General features: G+C 26.9%; 1 protein-coding gene across 3 annotated transcripts in view; it reads left to right on the forward strand.

Annotated features, from left to right (window-relative positions):
• Positions 1-14237, forward strand: part of LOC111679321 (serine-rich adhesin for platelets) — a 143561-nt gene that overhangs the window by 85176 nt on the left and 44148 nt on the right. For 2 of the 3 annotated variants that reach the window (XM_046948328.1, XM_046948330.1), the window contains exon 2: positions 7164-7595. The exons of the other annotated variant lie outside the window; for it this stretch is intronic. In XM_046948328.1, coding sequence (XP_046804284.1) covers positions 7164-7595 — 432 coding nt within the window. The remainder of the gene's footprint in view (positions 1-7163; positions 7596-14237) is intronic. 3 annotated transcript variants of the gene reach the window in all.

Below are 14237 nucleotides of genomic sequence, written 5' to 3' on the forward strand. Positions count from 1 at the left end.
AATACGAACCTTGTTCGTTGGTTCGGTATATATTTTATTGCGCTTCCAATAATGGTTTTCGCAGAAAAACCTATTTTCTTTCTGTGTGTGTGTAAGTTGTCTTGATTCGTTGTAGCAGCATATAAATAACATTTATACAAATTTGTAATTTAAGAAAACCTTGGTATTATTAAATAAATATTTAAACATAAATATCCGGAAGAAATTTAAAGTTATTTTATTTAAAAAAATATCTGTGGTTGCTCTTTTTGAGTGTGTGTGTGTGTATCAGCGTGTGTTCTGATTTTTCATAAAATAAAATGTGTTTTTCGTACAAAAAGCAAAACAATTATAATTTGCATATTTTAATTAAATAAAGTTTATTTAAATTTAATATCCTTTAGCTAAATAATATAAATTTCTAAATTGCGAGAGTATGAATGACATTATTTTTAATTAAAAATTAAATTCAAAACGGAAGTATGCCATTTTTTCGGTTCGCTTTCTACTCTCTTTCATTCATTTAATAATTAACATGAAATAAGTAGGAAAATCGTTAGTTTTTCTTTTACTTTTTGTAATTTTTATTTATGATATTTTTTTGGTTAAATTTCATGTTTTATTGTTGTTAATTATACAAAGTATTTTTAGTTTTTCGTTTACCATCCTGTGGCTTTGGGTGCTGCACGCATCTTTGATGTTGAAATTTTATTAAAAACATTGTTTTGTTTAATGTCACTCAAATGGCAAAGTGAATTTCATTTTGGCGTTATTTCTTTATGGGGGAGAAAATCGTTGGCATTTTTTCGGAATTTATAATTAAATTTGGAATAAGCCCCACCTTCTTTGCTTATGACCAGAGAATGGTTTTATGATTAGCAAAATTAAAGTCTTTAGAGTGTGGCTGTTGCATATGCAGGGAAATATATTTGTCATAACTTTAGTTTGGTATTTTATAATCAGTATTTAATATTATTTATTTAACTTGTTTTAAAGTTTTTCAAATATACAATTTTAGATTTTTCTTACAGTGTACCCACTTGAAATCAGTTTTGAGTTGTGTTATCAGTTATAATTTTAATGAGAATGCAACATACAGGGGTAGAGTTTTAAACTATAATTAATACAAATCAGTTAAATGACCTGTAATGTAAAACAAAATTGCTACAAAAAACTTTTTAATAGAATAGAAAGTAGAAAAATCTGTTGTGATTAACCATTTTTAATACTTTTGTATACACTTTGCCACATCCGAATGCCTCAACAATATTTTAACAATCTCTAACGCACCCGCCATTTAACCAATTTGTGAAATCAGTCAACAAACAACAAAATCATTGTCGTCATCTACATCATCAAAAAAAAAAACAATCAACTCCACAAATTTACAATTATTGATGATTATTGACAACAACCATAAAACAAAACCAACCAACTTTCTTAACAAATTCTCATTCATTCAATCATTATGACAAATTAGCTTCCCTTCGAAATAACAACTACAAAAAAATCACATCAATTTTCCACTTTGAAAACCATTGTTTATGACAAAATTCTAATTTATAATACATGATCATGACCAAATATTGCCAAAGGATATTGAAGAGTAATACTGTTAACTGAAGCAATTTATTTATTTAACAAAAAAAAAATTGCATACAAAATGTCTGTGTTACTTATCAATATGTATGTGAGTAAAGGCCTTTAGCTTTTTTATGTTAAGAAAATTTATAAATTATACAATAGAGAAATGACAGCCAATAACTATTGATGGAAACATAGACGGTTGATTTAACGAACTAACTTGTTGTAAAATCAACTGGTTTGATTATTACACCATATCTAGTTGGAATTCTAGTTCTAATTCCATAGTCTAGTATGCAGTCTAATCTTTAGTATAGTCTGAAGTCTAATCTATAATCTAGTATATATAAAGTCTACTCTATAGTCTAGTTTCTTCTATAGTTTAGTCTAAAGTCTAGTCTATAGTCTAGTCTATAGTCTAGTCTATAGTCTAGTCTATAGTTTAGTCTATAGTCTAGTCTATAGTCTAGTCTATAGTCTAGTCTATAGTCTAGTCTATAGTCTAGTCTATAGTCTAGTCTATAGTCTAGTCTATAGTCTAGTCTATAGTCTATTCTATAGTCTAATCCATATTCTTCCTTATAGTCTATAGACAATAACAATAACAAAAAAAACAATAATTTTTACTTTATTTTTCAAGACATGTTGAAAACGGTGTAAATAATCCATCAAAAACTAGTATATCAAACGAATAAACGACGTCCATTTTTGGCTTCTGTGTGTTTTTAGGAATACGAATCTGTTATCATCAGTGTTGTTATACATATATTGGATAACACAGAACAAAAGTCCATAATGGTTTATAATATTTATTAATTCATGTCGAAATAACATTAAAATAGGATTTACGACTCCATATACAAAATAAGTCACACACAATGACATACAAATTACCACTTAATCCTGGATACTTAACGCACGCACACATAAAACCCACAAATACACTAAACTATTCTCTATATGCCACTTCAAAATACATAGACTAGGTCTATTAAAAGGCCCATGCGGGAGAGCGGGAAGAGAATGGTGGCCAGCTAGAAGAGAAATACACAAACGAACATTGCTTAAAGGCGGTAAAAATGTTGAGTCCATTGTATAGAAATTTATTTCAACTACAAGTAGTTGTTGCTGTAACCTCAACTAAGGAAGTTGAAAATTAGTTTTAGTTTTGTGAGTCGCTATTAAGAGTCATTCATATGTAGAAATAAGAATCCAAAATATACAAAAGAAATAAAAAGTGATATATAGCTACTCATATTTGACAACACTGGGTGATAAAGGTAATAAAAACGTGCAAATTGCTTGAAATATTAAAGCCGGTGTATTTTTATGTTGTTTAATAAAAACCAACAAAAAATAAATAAAAGAAACAACAACGTAGCAAATATTATTTGTAATAGAAGAAATTACAAATTATAAAAGAATATGCAAGTTTGTAATGGTGTCATTTACAGACATGTAAATGTATTCTTTTATACGCACACACACAAAACGTTATTTTGGTAATATATGTTTTTATGTGTATAAGCGTAAGTATGTTAGTATTGAAACTTGCACGTATCAAAGTAAATTGTTAAGTTCATACGTATAAAAGCAACGGTTCATACATACATATGTATGTATGTATGTATGTATGTATGTATGTGTGTTTATGTAAATCCTGTGTGGGTGGCATGCAGAGAATGCGTGTTTAAATTTGTAGATTTGCGGCATTTATGGTGTAGGGTTATATACATATGCGTGTTTTAATAACGCATTGTTTACCTGTATGTATACTTTACATTGACAAGCCAATAAACAAGATTTCGTTTAACTGAAACGGAATATGTAATTAAAAAAGGGCTATGTGTAGGTTACATAAAATGGTAATAAATATACATGGAAAATAAATAGCCCTTAAATGGGTTATTTTAGCTTTTAACAAAATATGCTGAAATTATTTTCAATGTTAGTTAACTGTTTTTAAGAAATCTACAAAGTATAAAGTGTGTGCTTAAATTGAAATAATCTAAATTTAGAGTATTATGTAAAACTAAAAAAGGATTAATGCTTATTTGATAAACTGTAACGAAATGTATTGAGTTTTTTTCAAATGTTATTAAATCAAGTACGAATCGGGCCCAAATCAAGCCTACAATTACATATTAATTTTGCTAATGATCTTTCTCCAAAAATGTTCTAAATAAAAAAACTAGAAATCAACCTGAACTAAAGAAAACAATTTCGTTCAGAGAACCCATATTTTTTAAAAAATGATTAAATACAACTCAAAAATGCTAAAATATTTCAGGACTAAAGATTAATATAAATATATATTAAAATCAGGGCGGTCTTACAAACTATATTAAACTCTATTTACATCACTTAAATAACCTCCTTATAGAGCACTAAGGGAAGTTTTATTCTACTAAAACGCGCTGTAGAAAATTATATATTTACTTACTCTTTTCTAAATAACCTAAATGTTTTATTTCAATTCTGTATAATTTGCGTGAATTGCAGTCATTAACCAAAAAAACGTTAATTTTTCGATTTCACGCTTAACTTTTCTAAGTCCAAAAAATACTTATGAAAACGGCTTGAAGCAATTTAAGAGCCTTTTAAAAATTTCAGAGTATGTAATCATCAGGTAGTAAATTTTTACAATTTTATCCACACAAACATATTTTCATGTTTACTGATGAGTGTTTGTGTATAAACTTTACATAAGTACATAACTAACCCTGCAAACATTTTATATCTAAAAAGTATCATACATATCAAAAAATAGCACTCCAATCATAATCTTTCAAATAGTTTCCTCACAGTGTTTAGTCTCCTCTAAAACACTATGAAACAATAATATTCTCTTATAAAAATTTGCTGGGCTTACACCTGTAGACCTTTTGAGTAAAAGACCTGGTCATATGTCTGTCTGTGTGTGTGTATTTTAACGTGAGGCTTTAGGTTAAATATTTGCTTACGCTGCTGTTGTTTCGTGATAATGCCACATTTTGTTACTACCATCATATGTTTGTTTGTATTTGTGTTGTATGCTGTTAATGGTGCTTTCAGTGGCTGTTTGGTTTTTTCGGTTATTTTTAAAATAATAACCAATAAAATGAACGGGGAAAATTGGAAAAACAAAGTATGTAAATGTAAAAGTGAAACCACAGCAGTGACCATAATGCTTATTATAATTACAAAATTATAATTAGCAAACTGTGAAATAAAGCAAACAATATGGGTTGCATAAGTGGACTATTGTTTACTGTAAAACTTGTTATGGAACAATTAATAGGGTCGAAATTTATGATTACTTGGATGAAATTTCAATATGTAGAAAGAATTGTGGTATTATTTCCCAGCAAAAACATGGTAATGAATTGTATTTAACAACATACTTTCAAAGACAATCTGTATTACTTAGAATAAGTCTAGTAATAACATACAAATAAGTTATTATGTAAGTGTTTACTCTTTAGCCTTGACATATTATTTTCGAATTTTGTTTTTAAAACGAACGAAAAAAAAAATTTATAAACTAGAAAAAAAGCACAGTGGGCGTATAGACATTTTTCGTAAACAAAACTACTTAACTCCCTATTTGTAGGTGATCGAAGTAAACTTTTACCTAACTCCCCATTTCTTTTAATAAAGTCGCCAATTCACACTTTACTCCATTTGTAATTCTCTTCTTTGCTAACGCTACTTTTATATCTAAATTTTTTAAAATATTATATTTTTTATTACAACCCATTTAAGTCTTAGTGTAGTTTTCTTTTAAACTTTTTCCTTACATTTTATATATTTATATATCTGTAAAAGTATATGTAAATGCCACTTGAGGAGATGAAATAAAGATAAATATTTTTTCCTGTATTTTGTATGCACATACTTCCTGGTTCTACCTTTTCTGTTGACTGTTACATATTTTTGTTCTTCCATTACAAAGATCTTTATTTCACATTAAAAACTTTTCCAACTTTTTAAATCAGTTTTTATATTCAGCACAAACTAGTTTTACTTACTCCTGCCAGTTTTCTTCTTGATGTTAAATTTATGACAGTTTGTTGTATTTTTCCATAGTAAGTAGCTTTATAAAAAAGTCGTTGTACAAAATATATGTTTTTTTCACTTTAGTTTACAGTTTTATTGTTAATACAAACAAATAAAATTTAATTCAATTATTTTTAAAAATACAAAAATATATTAAAATAATGACACAAAAAACTATAATAATAAAAACTTGCCTGTAAAAAATATTTTTGTATTGTGCAAACAAAATGTATATTTTTGTTAATGCATCTTATATGGGTAAATAATATTATTATATTATATTATATTAATATTAAATAAAATTAGCACAGTCATAATTGCTCTTACTAAACATCCACACCCTGAACTCTCACAACTGATATTTCTGCAAAGAACTGAATTTGAACAATATTGTAAATTCTTCAGAAAGCTAACAAAGTTTAAAAAGGATTCTGTTTACGAATAAAAACTTTTATATCAAGAACATTGTCTAGATAAGCAACCAGATCTTTTAGAATATATATATTTTTTTCTTCCAAGGCAGTTTTGAAATCCAATTTAAATAAACTTGAAGTAAAAAACTTACAAAAACAACTTTGTACCAGAAGTTATAAAAGACCCACTTATTGTTAATAAGAAAATAAAATCAATATTCAGTTTTCATTAATTCAAGATTTAACACAAATATTTATATAAAGCCAAAATTTTAATTTTACATAAACATATTTTTTAGTTTGCATTGATTTTACTATTACTAACGAGCGTATGAGTTATTTATAATTAGTTAGTTATTTAACATTAAGTATACGACATAGCGATCACGCACTTAATATTAAGCACGTTACTCATACGTTTATATTAAACGATAAAAATGATGAATAAATTTAAACCAAAAAATTAATAAACTAAAACTAAATATTAAACAAATTGAAATAAAATTTCTTTCTTTATTTAAAATAAAATATTTTATTATATTAAAAATGATAATAATAAAATAAATAATAAAAATACAATTTAAAAATTATTAAATAATAACAACTTTTCTCTGCACTTTTTTCTTTCCGTTTTTTCTCTTTCTCTCTTTTTTATGCCTTTGTATGTATGTGTGTGTGCGTGAACACAATTATAACAACTCGTACAACTACTACAAAATACATTGAATAAATGTCATACTAACATCTACCATTTGCAAAATAAAACTACTCGTTACTAACAATAACAACTAATACTACTACAACATCTACATCCACCAATTTCTCGTTTATGTCATAATAACAATAATAAACAAACCACTACCAATACTTGCACTTTAAATGACTCCTGATTTTTCATTTGTTTTCTATTTTATTGGCATCTCTCACCTCTCTATATTTTAAATTTTATTTACACTCTGTTGGGATCACGCACTTACAAATATTTAAATGCCCTTTTAACCGATTTAAAATGATGGGAAAAAATAATTTTTTTTTATTTAAAAACCACTACATGTTGGAATTTTTTTGAACTTTGTGTGGTTGATATTTTTCCCCGTTTTGTGTGTATGAATGTTCGTTTGTTTGCTTATTTACCTTTATGGAGATTAGGTTGTTACGTGCCGAATTGTTGTCGTTGAGACGTAAAGGAGCTTTAAAAATTGGCGGTGGTTTAATTGGTAATGGTAGTAGTGGCGGTGTTAGTAGTAGTATAAGTACAACAACCACAACATATGATGGTTCACCATTAGTATTACAACAACAGCAGCAACAGCAATATCAACAACAGCAGCAGCAACAGCTGGAACAACAGCAATATCAACAACAACAGCAATATCAACTAGAACAAAACAATCACAATTTACCCGCTCATCCACTACTTAACGAATCGAATCGCCATTGTGCCCGCTGTAATACCGAACTGGGACGCATTACAAATCGTGGTGCTCCCTGTCGCGTTTGTAAATTGCGAGTTTGCAAGGCTTGTCGAGAATTTACCACACGCACTACCGATTGGGTTTGTGTAGTTTGTCATAAACAAATGTAAGCAACATGTCATAATTGTATTCTATCAAGTTGTTTGATTTTTTATTCGTTTTTTGTTTATTTTGACTTTTTGTTATTGTATGTGTTTGTTGAGTTTCGCATGATTGGATTTTAATAATTTAGTAAATTATTGTGTGTAGATAGTTGTTTTAAATGTCAATTATTTTGACCCAAAATTTGTGTTAATGCCAAACAAACATTTGTCCTGAAAATTCTTGATCATATATTTAAATTCTAGTTATTTTCAAGAATATGTTCTAAATTATATTCCCTATCCAATGTAGTAATATTTTGTCTTGTTATTAAGTGAAATATTGTTTTAATAATATTCTTGATTTGATTCTTGAAAGATTTAATCCATAAATCAATATAAATTATTTCTAGGGCAATAGAAGTTTTGATTATAAATTGAAACTATGTTATAATCGAATATTTTTCAGGATCGAGTTCAAGTTCCACTTGGAGATAAATTCTTTACAAATTCTAAATAATATTTTTCATATAAGAGATATTGAAATATTTCGGCTTTTCGGAAGAATTAGATCTTATCATGGACCCTTTTTAATAGGCATTAAACACATATTACGAAAGACGAATAGCTTAATAAACCAACGCAAGCAAAGTCCAAGACATAGGTCGACTTCAATAATGGAATCAAAAGGAACATGTTTACCTAATTTTAAGAATAACAATCTGTTGTTTTAGACATTTATTTTTAATGGACATACGGCATAAAAAACAAAGCAAAGCATACTTTTAGGTTAACATAAAATATTTTCAACAAAATGTTTAAAATTTAAACAAAATATCAAAAAGTTTTATTTGATACATACATTTTATTCTCATTAAAATTTCCACTTGTAAATTCAACCGACAGCCATCAGTAAAATGTCAGTGTAATGTGTTTCATTTTTTTTCTCATTTATATGTCATTGAGTCTTCACTGACAATTTTTTACAAAAAAAAAAAATAAAAACTTTGATATTTACACTTTCTATATGTTTATAAAATGTTGTTGTTGCTGCTGCTACTTTGGTAAATTTTTAATGCAATTTATTTGTTACATTGTTTGAATAAAAACAACAACAACATAAAAAGTTATTTGTTTGCTACATATTTTTCTGTTGTTAAATTGTCAATGTTGTGGCGGTGGTGTGTCATTCAAACCATCAAACTAAAAAAACAAATTCATATACATTTTCATTTTACCATAAATGCAGTTTACAAACACAAAATACATAAAAACAACAAATGAAACAAATAAACATGTAAAAACTTATTTAATGTGTGTACATATGTATGTATGTGTGTGCGTATTTGAAAACTTTTACCTTTTCTTTTTATATATATGTATATCACACTTTCATTTTTTTGTGTATGTATTTGTGTAAAAATTCTTATTTGTTTGTAATTTCTACGTGTGTGTTATTTTTTGAACATTTTCCCCAACTATACAAATTGTTCGATTTGTATGCAAAACTTTAAATGTCTGTGTTATTATTATTTTTTTTAAATTTATTTGTAAAGCTTTCATCGGAAAATACTCTTTGCATTTTGAGCGTGCGTGTGTACGTTGTTTGTAATATTTGTTTCAAAACTTAACAGATTATTCTGAAATACATATTTGTAAATGGAAAATTTGCATAAATTTATTTATGTAAAGTTTTTGACATTTGAAAATAGTATTGTTTTATATGAAAAGGTGGAAAATAATTTAAATTTATTATTGAAAATTATTAAAAAAGTTATAATTTTAAAATAATAAAGAAGACATTACAGTAAAAACTTACATTACCAGGTAAGGAGATAAAATTATACATTTTCAAGTTCTTCTTACACAAGCATTATTAATAAGAAGTTATTAAAGTACTTCCATTTAATCAGAACGATATGTAGTAGTCATTCAAAAGTATGTTAATAGTCAAGTGGTTACAATTGCAAATCATTAACAAGTTTTTACTGGTACTGGCAATACTTTATGGAATTGTGTTCTATGAAATATTCGCCTTACTAAACTCTTTAACATTTAAACATGTTTGGGAAAGGAGCTCGATGTAATTAACCTGACAAACACAAAACAAAAGCTGAATTAAAAATATGGAAGAAAGAATCCCATAAGGCCACTTGGAATGGAAAAATAATACATTCAGTGAACAATTTTTTTATGAATTGGAGCGCTAAACAGGCCCGGTGGCCTAGGTGTATTTTTTCGGATTTAATGTAGTATACATCCTCCTATCAACCTAACCTAAACATGTTTGACATTTCATGTACTTCAATAATGTTTCCAGGGTAGTTCTTTAGAGGCCATTCTGATGTATTGTTAATGTATAATATAGGAAGTTATGTTCTTCCATTGACTTAACATTCCCTCATTTATATAATTCAGTTGAATTATCTGCATGTTGCGGCTGCGTATATATTTTTAGACCCTTTGTAATACCTATAAGTACATTAAAAGGGATAAATAGGAAAGAGAAAGTTGTGTTAAGATGCGATAGTAAAGAAGCAAAAAATAAAGAAACTGGTAGTTTCAGGTTGGAGGTGGGGATAGACAGATTTTGAGGAGAGAGTCATAGACTTGAAAAGCTCATAATAATTTTGACTTTGTTTTACTAAACCAACCGCAATAGCTGATAAAGGCATTAACGTTATTTAGTCTAATTTAGATAATTCTGAGGTTTACTCAAGAAAACGATGTTACAGATTTTGTAATCGGATATCTCCTAAAACAAAGCAATTTCATAGAAGATGTTTAATTGATTGCACTTCTTTCTCATATTTTAAACTGTAGTAGTCATTGTGAATTATTCCATGTCTTTTTACGTTTCTATTCTGCTGAGTTGGGATGTTTCAGAAGATGATACTTCGCTTCTTATCGAGCTTTTGCCAAATCATTCTCGTTTGAATACAAGTTGGTTCATTTCTCCATCTTGCCGGGGAAAGTTCCTGCATGTTGAAAGAATGCAAATATATAAGAGATCTAAGAAGGCTATTCCTTTTGAAAAATCATGTCATTGTATTCACAATTTTTCGAAAGTAAAGTTGTAGCTCTATATATCTCCAGGATCGCTTTAAACAAGTACAAGATAAATTCAATCACAAGGATCTCTTCTTTCTCCAATTTTATTACTTATTTTTGTATAAAACTTCCAACAGCAAGATTTGACATACATTCAAAAATAGAGCTCTTTGGTTCTATCCCAGCCAAAAAAAAAAACTTCCAAAGAATATTATTTGAGTCAAATTACTAGCATTAGTAGTAGTAACTTTTCAGTACAAAAAATATTCCTTAAATTAAAAAAATGTATTATTTTCGCCTTTTTGGAAGTCAATAAACATTACTTCTATAGAAGGTAAAAAATCATTTAGTGCTACTTTTAAAGTGGTGACAAATGTTATTCTTATGCTGGGATGTTATGTTATATAGTTATCTACACAAAAATTTAGTTATGTGTGTCTTCAAGCAAATAAGCGATATACTATATGCATATATTAAATCATCACTTCCGTCAGTGTTATCCATCAGTTAAACATTTATCAAAATCTTAAACTACCACAACAAATTAACATTGCAATTTATATAAAACTTGTGCTATGTTCATAGACAATAAACAAAAACGTTTTGTGTGATTTTATACAATAAACTAAACATTTATCATTAGAAATATTTATGTACAAGTATATTTAATCGTTGGTGTCTGTTTGTCTATTTTAAATTGTTATTTAGCAACACGTGTTTGTAAACCATCCCATTGCAATCCATAAAAGTTAACACACTAATAAAAAAAGACACTGTATGTGTTTGGGTTGTAAGACAAAACAAAAGTTCATTGTTAATTAGACAAGATCATGATGTTAAGTACACGCGTTGCTTTTTTTATATTATGTATTGGTACATTTTATTTAATTATTATTGTTGTTATTTTTTTTTTTTTAATTTTATGTGGAGTAAAAAAAAATTAAATGTTGTCATTTGTTTAAGGTGTAAATTATGACTAGGTCTATAAAATCTTACAAAAACAAGTCAGTTATGAATTTAATATTTAAACAACAAAGAAATTAAGGTGTAACTTCTTAGTTACACAAAACTTGTGTGTGTGTATGTAAATAAAATTGCACACATACACGAAAAGGAAAAACAAGGTTGTGGAAAACATGTTCTAAGATCAACATATTATGATTAAAATTATGATTTCATTCTAAATATATTATAGTTACTGTAACAATTTTAAAATATAATATTATTAAATACAATTGAAATATTTTATAATAATATTTTAATTTACTTTAGTATTGTTTGTTATACATGTCTATATTATGATAAAATTTGATCAAAATTTCGTTAAAGAATTATGCATCAAAATCAAATTTAACTTGATTACTGAATCAGAAAAATTTCAGTTTCTAAAAATGCAAAAAGTAAAAACTTACAATACATGACACGATTCACAAATTTCAATTTAATTCACAAAACATAACTACATTTTTCTATGCATATGTTATAAACCCATGCATAATGTTATAAACCAAATGAGAATTATTTAAACTAATTTTATTGTCTCACACACAAAATAATATGTGTGAGGTGTGTGGTTAAAGTTGTTTTGTTATTGTACTAACAGACATAGAACAACATAACATACAATGGTTATATAACTTATAGCAACATAACATATAATGGTTATTTGTAATGGCTGTAAGTAACATAATATGTTTTCATTGTTACTATAATTTAGTTATTGAAAAAAATAATTATTTTACAGTGAATCATTCTCAAATTTATAATTGCCATGAACATTAAAATGATTACAGTAACAACATTATTGTTAAAATATAATTTAAATAACAATTATTTGATTTTGATAACAATATATTTTTACAGTGAACATAGTTTAGTTATAGTAACCATGTCGAACCATGTTTTTTCTCTGCGTGTATGTATATATACATGATCACGCTAATTCAGCAGTGTTATAAATAATTTAATTATTCCTTTAAGACAGAATTATTTTCCTTAAATGTCGAAATTTTCGGTTGATTCAGTCAAGTTAAAATTGTTTTATTACATAAGTATATCAATTCAATGACATTTTAACGACAAAATTTTGTCATTCCTATTGTTTAACAACATAGTTAAAACAGGATAGAAAAATTATTCAATTGTTCAATACAAAATTTTCTAAGACAAGAACTGTCACATATGGTATTTAATATTTTTAATTAATTAGAAAACTACAATACAAAATCTTATTTAATATTATCTGTCAATTGTACTAACTGTTTGCTGGGTATACTCATTTAATTATTAAGACAATTAGTTGAGCTAAAACATCACCCACAAGAATGTAAATACGATTAAAACCCACATTAAAAGAATTAAAAGTAAAATGCCAAATATCTGCATTTTGTATGAATTTATCAAATTAATGCCACTTAATAAAAATGATGCGCATTTCATCGAGAATTAAATCATAACATTTTTAATGGCAAAATAACAAAAGCCAAAATTGGTTAGTCTAAACAAATGCAATTATTAAGTGTAGCCAATGTTTGTGCTATTAGCAAAGAATAATATAAATTGTATTTGGTTGAGGGCGATTATTACCCTGCAGTTCGTAAAGTAGTTGACACTGAAATTATATTAAATTTCGTATCAAGTTTACAGAGGGAAAAAGAAAAAGAAAGCCTGGTAGCAAATTAACACCAAAGTGTTTATATATTTTTAATAACATCCCTTGTCAAAGTATTTACAACGGATTGTTTGTCAATAGTGAGCTTATTACGTTTGTTAACATTTAGACAACGAGTGTTGTCGTACGTCGTACTTTAACAACAGATGTTATTGAAAAATTGGAAACAATTTGGTACCAGGCGTTTATATTTCTTTTTTCTCGCTATGAAGTGGACCAATTTAGGTAATTATCAATCTTACTAGAACAATATATTTGGACTGAGTTTCATTATTTTTTTTTGTATCTTAGAAGAATATTCCCCAAGTTTTAGCACTTATATACATAAACCTATCTTACAAATGTCGTACATTGTAAGAATGATTCGTTGTTTCGTAATATAAACGAAATTGTATGAAATATTTTATTACATTGCAAGATAATTTTAGAAAAATGAAATAAAAAAATTTAATTTAAAATAATTTTTGTAATTTTTACAAATTATGATCCACACAAATCGTTTCATTTACGTTATGAAACTAGTTAATACATTACATTATACTTTTTTTAAATTTTATACAAAAAAATACTGAAGTTTTATTTAATTATATTGTTATTAATATTATTATGATTAATTTCGCTTAAATTTACGAAAAAGATGTCTTTATACTTTATTAAAATTATAAAAGGGTTTAATTACATAATATTTCTTATTATTCACGAAAATTTCTTAAACATTACTTCTAAATTTCGGTTAAATTAATTTCCAAAGAATCTTAATATCGACCTCAAAATCACAATTAACTAAAAAGCTCAATTAGGTGATTCTGCACATGATTCTAATGGGTAATTGCTTAAAAACTGCCGGGTAATTGTGTCAATGTATGCATTAATAAACTCCGATATTTAACAGATGGAAGGTGCTTGCTTCCAACCCATAAAGTGTTGGCGTGTTATAAGTTTACTT

This window comes from Lucilia cuprina, chromosome 4, assembly GCF_022045245.1.
Source record: "Lucilia cuprina isolate Lc7/37 chromosome 4, ASM2204524v1, whole genome shotgun sequence".
In the NCBI taxonomy this organism is placed as follows: domain Eukaryota; kingdom Metazoa; phylum Arthropoda; class Insecta; order Diptera; family Calliphoridae; genus Lucilia; species Lucilia cuprina.